The following is a 12,317-nucleotide window of genomic DNA, read 5'->3' on the forward strand; positions in this document are numbered from 1 at the left end:
AAATTTATATACCTCTGCCATGTATTCCCTTCCCCTTTATTTGTATTTTTAAGTATTGTGCCTGTTTGCCATAGGGGAAGTTCTCTTCTGCACTTTTAGAATAAAGAGTTTAGTTGGATACAACATGTGCACACACTGCAAAACCTGGGGAATTGGGAGTGAACTGGGACAGCTTGCAGTGGTGCCCCGCAAGACGAACGCCTCGCAAGACGGAAAACCCGCTAGACGAAAGAGTTTTCCGTTTTGGAGGCGCTTTGCAAAACGAATTTCCCTATGGGCTTGCTTCGCAAGACGAAATGTCTTGCGAGTTCCTGCGGGTTTTTTCCCCTTCCCCCCCTTTTCTAAGCCGCTTATCAGCTGATCCGCTAAGCTGCTAAAAGCCGCTAATAGCGCTAATCCGCTAAGCCGTCAATGGGCTTGCTTCGCAAGACGAAAAAAACGCTAGACGAAGAGACTCGCGGAACAGATTAATTTCGTCTTGTGAGACACCACTGTACTTGGTGGAGCATAAGACTCGGTTGTGGGTTCGACTCCCACGTCGGACAAAGGTTTCCTGCATTGCAGGGACTTGGACAAACCTCACGGTCCCTCCCAACCTTACAATTCTATACCTTAGAAGGTTTGGGGATCCCAGCCTAGGAATTCGGGGACCTGGTTTCCTCAGGGTTTGAATTAGAAACATCCAGACTTTTGCTTTGGGTTCCCGCTAAATCTGGTACATTACGCAGCACGGCATGATAATTAAATTTAGGAGTCATCGTGGCATCGTTCATTAGGTGGATGGCAGCTAATGGATTATGGTTGAATCCCAACGAGAAGGAAGTGCTGTTTCTGGGGGACAAGGGGTGGGTGTGGGGGACTCTCTGGTCCTGAAAGTGGTACGTGTTCCCCGGAAGGACCAGGTGCGCAGCCTGGGGGTCATTTTGGACTCACCGCTGTCCATGAAGGTCAGGAGGTCCAGGGCAGCTGTCTACCAGCTCCATCTGAGACCCTCCCTGCTTGCGCCGTGTCTCACCAGAGTGGTCCAACCTCTGGTTATCTCCCACTTGGGACTACTGCAATGCGCTCTATGTGGGGCTACCTTGGAAGGTGACTCAGAAACTACAATTAATCCAGAATGAGGCAGCTAGACTGGTGACTGGGAGTGGCCGCTGAGACCATAGAACACCAGTCCTGAAGGATTTACAGTGACTCCCAGTACGTTTCCAAGCACAATTCAAAGTCTTGGTGCTGAGTTTGAAAGCCCTAAACCCTGTATACCCGAAGGAGCATCTCTGCGCACGTTGTTCAGCCCGGACACTGAGGTCCAGCTCCAAGGGCCTTCTGGTGGTTCCCTCCCTGTGAGATGTGAGGATACTGGGAACCAGGCAGAGGGCCTTCTCGGTAGTGGCGCCCGCCCTGTAGAACGCACTTCCATCAGAAGTCAAGGAGATAAACAACTATCTGATTATTAGAAGACATCTGAAGGCAGCCCTGTATCGGGAAGTTCTTAAAATTTGATGTTTTACTGTGTTGGAAGCAGCCCAGAGTGGCTGAGGAACCCAGTCAGATGGGTGGAATAAATAACTTGTTATTATTTCCCCTGGTTGGTCCAGCCTTTTGGGCCCTCTGGGCGTCCTTAGACAGACATGTCCATCTTGGGACTGTTTCTCGGGGCGGGGAGGGGGACGCGTCTCGCTTGTTTTCCACGGTTTGGGGCTGCAGGAATAAAGAAGATTGCTAACTCAAGGTTGCAACCATTTGGGTGGCTTGAGTTCTGTGAAAGCGCCCGGCCTTTGGAGATAACCAGCTGCTGAAAATAGAACAGAGAAGGATTCCTTTGAGTCAAACTTCTTTCCCTCCTCCTCCAATAATCTCTCCAGGGAACAACACTGTGCATTGTTGATTCAAGGACAGCCGGGTTGAAAGGAGAGAATTCAAGACACCTCTTCGCCTGCCGTTTCGCTTTCTCTCTGTGGACGCTTCCTCTGCCCTCTATTTCAAAGGATGTCTCCATTTGCTGCTGGTCTCCGGCGGCTTTCCTAGAAGCATCCCGAGACAAACCATGCGGCCCGTTATCGGAGGAGCTGTCCTGAGCCTCCTGCTAATGATCAAGTCTATCCCTGCGCCTGGGAAGGAGATCCTAGCAGGGGAAGAGCCTGAACTTCCAAGCTCCAGGGAATCTGTGGGGCCCAATCCCCCTGAAGAGGACGAAGTCCTGGGCACGTCAGACTTTGCAGACCCCAGGATGACGGTGGAGGCCCTATATCCCACGGATGCAGACTGGGGCGGGCCCTTAGGTCTGTGGCCCCACAGGGCTAGCTTTCGGCCGAGGCCCCATGGAGACCCCCAGGGGCCTGTTTGTAGGGTCAAGGTGCGCCGGGGTGGCGAATTGAGCCGCCGTCCTCTGGAGGTTGTGGGTCTCCTCACCAGCTACGACAGCAGGTTTTTGAAGGCGCTGAGTGGGTCCATCTGGAGTGAGGAGGATATGGAGGTGTTTGGGGTCTGCCCCACAGATGTGTCCCGGGGTGTCCTGGCCTCTCTGCAGCGGCTTGGCGCTCACCTGGACGACCCGGGGGAAAACCGGCTTCTGTGGCTACACCTGGAAGAAGGTAGGTGGCCATTTGCGTGAGAGCTCTGATTGGCGAGCGCCAATTTTTCCCCACACTTCAGATCATCAGGAAAGGGATTGGAAACAAAAGTGCCAGGGTCTTGATGCCGTTCTGCAAATTGATGGTGCAGACACCTTTGGAAGGCGGTGAATGGTTCTGGGTGCCTCGCCTCAAAAGGGAGTTGGAAAAGGTTCAGAAGAGGGCAGCCCAAACGGTCAAGGGGATGTAGCAAGTTTCCTGGGATCCACGTTTGGGGCTTTTTTGTTTAGAGGAAGAGACAACATGATAGATAAAATGATGCATGATGTTGAAAAAGTGGGATGTTGAAAAGTTTCCCTCCCGAACACTAGAAGTCATAGGAATCCCAGTGAAACTGAAGCTTGGAAGATTCAGGGCAGGTTTCCTAGCTGGCTTCGAAAGGGATTCGGACAAGTTTGGGGTGTTATAGATGGCTAGTAGCCATGCTGCTTTGCTCTTCCTCTATGATGGGAGGCAGCAGTGTTTCTGAATATCATAGAACCGTAGAATCGTTGGAAGGGACCCAAGGGTCATCTAGTCCAACCCCCTGCAATGCAGGAATATCGGTTGCTGCAAACGACAGGAGGGGAGAGCGTTGCTCTGATGCTTGAATCCAGTTTCCCAGAAGAGGCATCAGACTGGCCACTGTGATGCTGAACCAGCAGCCAGGTTCTTATGTTTCTATGGAACCTCCCAGTCCAGAGGCAGTCTATCGAGATCCCTAGCTTCTTAGGGGTGTTTGGCTGCCGCGGAACAGGATGCTGGACTAGGTAGGCCATTGGCCTCATCCTGCCACTGTGCTCTTCTTATTTGGCTTCATAGGTGTGGGTTATAAGCAGGAGCTCTTAGCACCCTGGCGTCAAGATAACTTCCAGATTTTGGGGGACTTCCCTGCCTTTTTTCTGGCCCAAGTAGGACCAGTCTGGATAGTTAGCCTTGGTGAAGACTTGACGTTTTCATCCCCCCAAAAGTTTTTGATTTGAGTTTCTACTGAAATGAGGCTGCATTTTAATGTTGTATTTTAATCTTGTATTTTAAGTTGTATTTCCATCAATTGTTTTTATACCTGGTGTTAGCTGCCGGGATTGGTGGCACCACCTCTGATCCCTGCCAGTGCTCTGCCCCTATGCAAAGTTTCCAGGCTGTATCCAAGGGCAGTCCCATTCCCGTGTTGCAGTAGTCTAGCTTGGGTTCAACTAGGTCACTCAGGCAAGGCCTGATCTCTATCTCTCCAGGTAGTGCCACTGCTGGCTGGTGCCCATTGGGGACTGGCGAGGCGGGTAGCAGGGACCCCAAAAAGTAGGCAGAGCCAGAGCCAATGAGAGGCTGCGCTGGATTATTCTAGTCTAGCCCCCCCCCCCCGCTGGTTCCTGCTGGATCTAGTTAACGAGATTTTTTGATTTCTAGTATATGCAAAGAGTAAATAGTAATCTATGCAGCCAAAACAGAACCCCCCCCCCCCAATGCACAAGGGGGAAAGTGTTGGCGGGCTTGGGATGAACCCCAAATATTGCAGAAACCCCTCAAATTTAGTGCTCCAGGAAGCTTGCACCCCGCAATGTCTTCTGTAGGCTGAGGATGCAGACTGGAAACCCCAATGTGTGTTGGGGGCGGGGAATGGAGGAGGACGAGGAGGAGAGGGGGGTGGGATGGCATATTGTGAAAGAGGGCTTGGCTGCTGAGTTTGGGGTGGCCTGGCTGAGACGCCCCACACGCCCCACACTTTGTTACACGTCTCATCCTATCTCCTTCTCTCTATATGCCTCAGTTCAGGGCCAGCAGTGGGAATTTGATGGGAGAAGAATAGAATCTATTCAGTTCCCCAAAAAGAACAGAATATATTGAAAAACAGGGGATGCCGGGCAGAAAGTGCTCCGTGCACTGCAACCTTTTATTGCAGTACTCACAGTGTCTTCCTCCCTCCCTCTCTGCCTCTGATCAGGACCAAGATGGCAATTTCGCCAGAAAAACACACAACAACTTGCCATAATGCAAAGAGCCGAATAAGTCGGCCCGCTACAATGCATGCTGCCTGGTTCTTCGGGTGTGAGGTACTTCTCGGCCAGAGCTTAGTCTTGGGATGGCATCAGGGTTTGACTTGACAGTGTGAATGGGATTGCCTCTTGCTTTTTTAAAATACAGGCAGGCAGGCAGGCAAGGTTTTGTTATTATTTCGTTTTATAATCTATATGAAGTGGAGAGAACCATTAGTTTCTGGAGGTGAAATCTCAAAGGGTACTTTCACTGCATATGTATACAAAAGGAATGCAAAACCATATTAAAAGTGTCTGGAAGCGCTAGTCCTCATTGAGATCTCAAATGATGCCTGGTTTTCTCATAGTGCAGAGCGAGCAATACCAAGTGTAAGATTTTTGTCTGTCCCCCCCCCCCCCCGAGCTGCGTTTGCTATTTAAGCTGGCATTTGGCACACCAGCAATGGCGGGAGTGAGGGTGGGGTCTCCCTTGCCCCAGGATGAAGAAGCAGGTCCCTGTCTGATTCTCCGGTTTCCTTCCTGCAGTGAAATGGGAGGCGGAAACGAAACTCCTCTTCCAGCTGGCCTTCCACGAAGAGGATGCGGGGGGCTCCCTGAGGTCCCTGCAACTGGCCCTGCTGATATTTTACCAAGGCGGAAAGGAATCGGGGGGCCTTGGGACCCCGGAGAAATTCCTGGTGGGAGGGGAAGGTCTCCATCCTAAACAGGTATGCAAACGGGGATGGGGGGCGGCAATCGTTGGAAGATGATTATCATCATCATCATCAATCTTTATTACGGTCCAGAGACCCAACAAATCATTACAAAACAATACACAATTCATACAGCCTACCTCCAGGTTAAACAAGCATATTGTTCAGAATATAGGGATCATTTGTTCTTGCAACCACCGATAGAAACTTGGCCACTGCTAACGTTCTAGCGTTTGTCCGGTCTTCCAATAGGAACCTGACATAGTGAGCCTCTGATTTTCCTGGGAAAGGTACCAGCAAGGGTAGTATCAGTTCAGCCCTGGCTTGCTCATATTTTGCACAATGCAACAAAATATGCTTTATGGAATCGATGTCTTGAGCACACGAGCAAAGTCTGTCCTGGTAGGGAACTCCTCTCAACCTGCCATCCAACTATAAGATGATTACTTCATTCATGGTTCTGGACGCCCCTCTTTTCCTTCGGGTGAGACGTGCAGAGCTCCCCTCAGACTTTAAGGGGTGATATGATAGCCATGTTCAAATATATAAAAGGATGTCACATAGAGGAGGGAGAAAGGTTGTTTTCTGCTGCTCCAGAGAAGCGGACACGGAGCAATGGATCCAAACTACAAGAAAGAAGATTCTACCTAAACATTAGGAAGAACTTCCTGACAGTAAGAGCTGTTGGACAGTGGAATTTGCTGCCAAGGAGTGTGGTGGAGTCTCCTTCTTTGGAGGTCTTTAAGCAGAGGCTTGACAACCATATGTCAGGAGTGCTCTGATGGTGTTTCCTGCTTGGCAGGGGGTTGGACTCGATGGCCCTTGGGGTCTCTTCCAACTCTATCATTCTATGATTCTATGATTTTATCCTCGCACAACAACCCTGTGAAGTAGGCGAGGCCCAAGGTCACCAGGTGGGCATCATTGGGATTTGAACCCAAGGGTCTTCCCAGCCCTAAAGCGACATGCCCATTTCATGGACAGAGATAGTCCATCAGCTGCCATTTCTTTTTTAAAATAATTTTTATTGAATGATTTTATGTTACAAAAAACAATACAACCATACTACCACTGAATATAATTAAGAAATAAAAATTACATACATCAATATTTAGTTTATTTGTTATTTACCATCTTATTTCCTCCCAAACATTCCATACAAAAGCACACATATGTGCAGACACGCACACACCGGCACACAAGATGATAATAATGAATGTAAATATTTTTCCCCATTTTATCTTCCGAAATCTTTTCTTCAACTTTGACTTCCTGTCAAGTCCCTTTGCGTATATTTTATCTTACAATTGAATGTACACAAAACAATAAACCTTTCTATATAAATTTTCCAGTACAGCTGCCATTTCAGGGAAATAGAACCCAACTATTTTTTATAGTTTAGATCAGGGGTCAGCAATTTTTTTCAGCAGGGGGCCGGTCCACTGTCCCTCAGACCTTGTGGGGGGCCGGACTACATTTTGGGGGAAAAATAAAAAATGAACGAATTCCTATGCCCACAAATAACCCAGAGATGCATTTTCAATAAAAGCACGCATTCTACTCATGTGAAAACACACTGATTCCCGAACCGTCCATGGGCCAAATTTAGAAGGCGATTTGGCCGGATTTGGCCCCCGGGTCTTAGTTTGCCTACCCATGGTTTAGATACCCCTTTGCACTCCAGATTTATTACGCAAGCCTGTTCAAATGCACCCCCCTCCTTTGTACCACCTGGAAGGTTTCAGAAAATCCCCTTCCAGAATAGACTGCTCTGGTGGAATGAATACGCCAGATATGATATACCGTATAATTTTGGACTTTCCTCTTTTCGACACTCTTAGGAGAGACCTACTGGCGACTCTCTTGAAGCTTAAAGTATCTGCTTACAAAGAATCTGGAATCCAATATCTCTTGTAGGATGATACACCCAGATCTACTGAGATTGTTTCAGAATATTCAGCCAAGATTTTTAAAGTCAAATTTGAAACTACTAAATTTTACTTTAATGGTGGCTGCTGATTCTTTTATACGTTTCACGTGTTTAATAGACCTTGATCACCAATGTTTTATGCATGTTTTTCCCCCTCTCTCTCTTTTATGATTTTATTGTCTGACTTGTGCCAATAAAAGCTGAGTGAATGAATGAAATAGAGCCTCCATATCCAGGACCATGCTACCAGTGAGCATAAAAACTGGCCTAAATAGATTCCTGGTCCCTGTTTTTCCTAAACTAATACTTTGAGAAACATAAATGAGGGCAATGCTTTGACTCTCAGTTATTATTGTTGTTAATTTAGTTGCTCTGCAAGCACAGCCCTGCGGAAATCCAACTGGTAAGGCCTTTCCCTGCCATCCTTGCCCAAACTTGGGTCTCCAGCTGCCTTGGGACTACAAGTCCCATCATCCCTGACTGCTGGTCCTGCTAGCTAGGGACAATGGGAGTTGTAGTCCCAGTACAGCTGGAGATCCAAGTTGGGGCAACCTGGAATTCTAGAGGAGAGACATCACCCGTTGAACTTCTGCCTAGCGGAGGCGATGCTAAGTGCACGGGGTGCTGCTGCCTTTAGCCATTTTTGCAAATATTGGATGCTGTCTCATTTCCACCCCGCAGGTCGTCTGTCTCTCCAGCAGAACCCAGTACCTCGTCCTTCAGGGGTCGGCGATGTCAGGCAGACATTCCCTGGGGCAGCTCAGCTTTGAGGTTTCCCTGGCAATCAGGCGCCAGAACAGCAATGGTAGGACCCCTATTGCATAAAATGGAATAGAAACAAACCTTTGACACGCAAGCCAAGCATTGGGGGGTGGGCTTTCATCCTTTGCACTTTCCGTAGCATGCAAGTATATGCAAAATAAATCCCCTTCCCAATATGTATTTTTATTGAATTTCCAAATTTTTCCAAATTAACTTCAAATTCAATAGATATTCAATGTATTGACTTTTCACTTCCAGCTCCACAGTGTTTTGGTTTTGCATTATATATCCAACTCTTTTATCTATTACAAAAATCACTGTAATGCAATTACTTTATCATTTTGAATTTTACTGTTATTCATGCTTTTATACTGTATTTTATGCTGCTTTTACAATTAAGTGTTTTAAATTTGTTGTTAGCTGCCCTGAGCCCGGTTTTTGAACCGGGAAGGGCGGGGTATAAATTATTATTATTATTATTATTATTATTATTATTATTATTATTATTATTCCAATGCTCCTCTCTCGGATCCTGCCTGCGGTTTCACTTGTTTGTAGTGCTTTTCCAAATAGTCCAGAAAAGGCCTCCATTCTTGTATAAAAAGTTCATCAAAATAAATCCTTTTAAATGCAGAACGTGCTTTGACATCATCTGCACCTGAGATCACAAAGCCCAATCCTCACCACATTGCAATCCTTACACGGGAGTAAAGCCTCTGTTAATCTTACCCTGGGCTTAGAAGAGGAGTTCAGGGATATGTTTATTTTTAAAAAATAACTTTATAAGTTTTGTGCCTTTGCTTCCCAATTTGCATTGCACCGTGGATTTTATTGATTATAGTTCAGAAATTGTTTGTTGTGACCGTTAAGAGTGAAGTTCTGATTAATTATTATCTGCCAATGTTTAATTTTACTGTGCGCTATTATATTCTAACGGATTATTTAATATTACTTTATTTGACATAAGTTGTTTATTGTCAAAGAATCATAGAACTGGTGGACTCTCTCCTTTTTTGGAGGTTTTTAAGCAGAGATTTACAAATCTCCCTAAATCTCTGTTTAGGGAAGCTTTTAATGTTTAATAGGTTATTGTATTTTAATATTCTGTTGGAAGCCGCTCAGAGTGGCTGGGGAAACCCAGCCAGATGGGTGGGGTATAAATATATTATAAATATATTATATTACCCTGGTCTTCCAAGTCTTATGCTCTAACCACTGCACCACACTGCCTCTCCTTTGATAATATTAAATAATAGCAGCAGAAAACAATAACAATAGCAGCAGCCGTCTTTTCAGGAATTAGAGGAGGGGTCTTTATTAGCTACAACCGTGAGAGAGACCTTCCATTTGTTCTACTCCTCTTTGCCTCCCTTGCAGGAACCGGCCTCTCCCAACACGAAACCCAAAACCTCCTGTTCGGTTTCGACCCAAAGTGCTTCACGCGCATGACTCCGGCTGTGCTGCTCCTGGCCAGGCTGAGACCCCGATCTGCTCCAATCCTTCTTCCCTCCTCATCTTTCCTCGCTGCCGACGGCAAGCTGGACATGGTCCCTTACCTGAACCCCAGGTGAGACCCCTTCCCTCCCCGCCGAGGGCTGTGCTTGATTTGCTCAAAAGGGAGGGCACTCTGTCCATGCTCAGGAGACCTCGGCTGATCTCCTTCCCTTGAAAAACCAGCATTTCTCTCCCTCCTTTCTCTGGCCGCGCACATGATGCACATTCAAAGCGCATGGGAACGGCAGGAGTTGGCGGGTTTCCCTTTGGAAACTGCGAGAACAGGACGGGGAACAAGACGGACCCCCTTTGTCCTGATCCAGAAGGATCGTCCTTATGGAACCTCCAGGTCCTGGGGCAGTCTATCTGGATCCCTATGTTCTATGGGGTATACCTGAAGGAGTGTCTCCACCCCCATCCTTCTGCCTGGACACTAAGGTCCAGCTCCGAGGGCCTTCTGGCAGTTCCCTCCCTGCGAGAAGCCAAGTTACAAGGAACCAGGCAGAGGGCCTTCTCGGTGGTGGCACCTGCCCTGTAGATGTCAAAGAGAAAAACAACTACAGTGGTACTTCGGGGTAAGTACTTAATTCGTTCTGGAGGTCCGTTCTTAACCTGAAGCACCACTTTAGCTAATGTGGCCTCCCGCTGCTGCTGCGCCGCCAGAGCACAATTTCTGTTCTCATCTTGAAACAAAGTTCTTAATCTGAAGGACTATTTCTGGGTTAGCGGAGTCTGTAACCTGAGGCGTATGTAACCCTGTACCACTGTACCAGACTTTTAGAAGACATCTGAAGGCAGCCCTGTTTAGGGAAGATTTTAATGTTTAATAGGTTATTGTATTTTAATATTCTGTTGGAAGCTGTCCAGAGTAGCTGGGGAAACTCAGTCAGATGGGTGGGGTATAATAAATTATTATTATTATTATTATTATTATTATTATTATTATTATTTATTAGTTGGCCACTGTGAAGCCATTGGCCTGATGCACCCACCCTTCTGACATCCTTCTCTCCGCAGTGTACCCCCGACGTCTGCCACGGCCGATGTGCAGCCCTCCCTGGCCGCCCAGACGAACGCCACCTCCGCCCACTCGGCACCTTCGAGCACCGGCCGTTTCCTCGCTGCTCTCTCCCAGTTCGTCAACAAGGTCCTCAGCCCTTCCGGAGAGCCCCCGCCGGTCCCCGGGCCGCAGCTGCGGCTGAACTTTGACACCATGGAAGCCCTCCCTCACCGGGTGCTCAACCTGTCCGAGAAGGTGGCGCTGGAGCGGCTGGTGCAGTCCGAAGACCCCCTGGTGGTCTTGTTCCCCGAAAACAGCCAGGCCTTGATGGAGAGCCACCTGGCGCACTGGGCGCTGGAGGGGAAACTGCTGCGGCAACTGCTGCAGAAATTGCGGGAGGTGATTCGGGAGCTGGCAGCCTCCCCGTCTTTCCGGGACCACGAGAGCCTCTTCCACGGCCTCCTGGCGTTCTGCTACTACCCTCCCGGGGTCCCCGGTGGCGGCAATCCCGAGGGATCCGCAGAAGGATCTCCTGGGCGGCGGAAGATCCACAGCCTGCTGCTTCTCAAAGCCTTGCAGGCCCTGCGCGCCCGCTGGCGGGAGTCCCGGAAGGCGGCCCCCCGCGCCAACCGCAGCACCCAGGAGCGCGACGACTACTGCCGGCTGCGCAAGCTGCGGATCGAGCTGGTGTCCACAGGGTACATCATCTTCCCCGAGTGGTACGACGCCAACAACTGCGCTGGACCCTGCCGCTTCCCGCTCTCGACCCGCGTCCCCGACTACTACTCTCACACGCTCTTCCTGCTGCGGGTGCAGGAGCAGGGCCTGCCCCTAGAGAGAGCCCCCTGCTGCGTCCCCGTCAGGTACTCCAGGAGCATCATCGTCACCTTCACCAACGACCAAGGCATGAAGGTGAAGGCCTACCCCGACATGGTGGCCGAGGAGTGCGGCTGTCGGTAGAGAGAGGCCGGCTCGGCAGCGGCGGCTGGGGTGCTTTGCCCTCCTCCTCCCGCCGTTGAGCTCGTCTCTCCTTGCCCGGCTGTGCCCTGTTCTCCTTTCCCATCAATTACTTCACCCTCCTCCCACCGCTGACATCACCCTCCTTTGCTCACCATTGACTTCACCCTCCTCCCACCGCTGACATCACCCTCCTTCGCTCACCGTTGACTTCACCCTCCTTCGCTCACCATGGACTTCACCCTCCTCCCATCGTTGACATCACCCTTCTTCGCTCACCATTGACTTCACCCTCCTCCCACCGCTGACATCACCCTCCTTCGCTCACCATTGACTTCACCCTCCTTTGCTCACCATTGACTTCACCCTCCTCCCACTGTTGACATCACCCTTCTTCGCTCACCATTGACTTCACCCTCCTTCGCTCACCATTGACTTCACCCTCCTCCCACTGTTGACATCACCCTCCTTCGCTCACCATTGACTTCGCCCTCCTCCCACCGCTGACATCACCCTCCTTCGCTCACCATTGACTTCACCCTCCTTTGCTCACCATTGACTGCACCCTCCTCCCACCGCTGACCAGGACTGCTGTATCTCCTCTTGTTCCTTAGACCAAGCTAATAATTCTGGTTCCACACCGATGACACCCCCTCATGCATAGTCAGCCTACCTCCAGTTTCTCTTGCTTTGCATAATTTATTCTGTATTTGCATATATATCTGATGGTGCTGGGATGATTAAATCTGTTGGATATTGGGTTTTTTAAAATTTTGACAGTGTGCGGCATTTCATTTCCAGAAGCGGGCTGTGCTTGGTTTTGCTCCGTTCTTTAAATTGATGTAGTTTCTTTGCGGAGTAATCAAAGAATTGCAGAGT

The 12,317-nt window shown here is 49.1% G+C and overlaps 1 protein-coding gene across 1 annotated transcript; it reads left to right on the forward strand.

The window, feature by feature from the left end:
- The first annotated feature begins 1,424 nt into the window (after nucleotides 1-1,424).
- On the forward strand, nucleotides 1,425-12,209 carry AMH (anti-Mullerian hormone). The gene is made up of 5 exons (XM_083720409.1): nucleotides 1,425-2,591; nucleotides 5,129-5,310; nucleotides 7,907-8,030; nucleotides 9,365-9,554; nucleotides 10,499-12,209. The coding sequence occupies exons 1-5, from the start codon at nucleotides 2,045-2,047 to the stop codon at nucleotides 11,439-11,441; spliced, it is 1,986 nt and encodes a 661-aa protein (XP_083576535.1). The 5' UTR covers nucleotides 1,425-2,044; the 3' UTR covers nucleotides 11,442-12,209.
- The last annotated feature ends 108 nt before the right edge of the window (nucleotides 12,210-12,317 follow it).

Source organism: Podarcis gaigeae (genome assembly GCF_964106915.1).
Source record: "Podarcis gaigeae genome assembly, chromosome: 18".
Taxonomy (NCBI): domain Eukaryota; kingdom Metazoa; phylum Chordata; class Lepidosauria; order Squamata; family Lacertidae; genus Podarcis; species Podarcis gaigeae.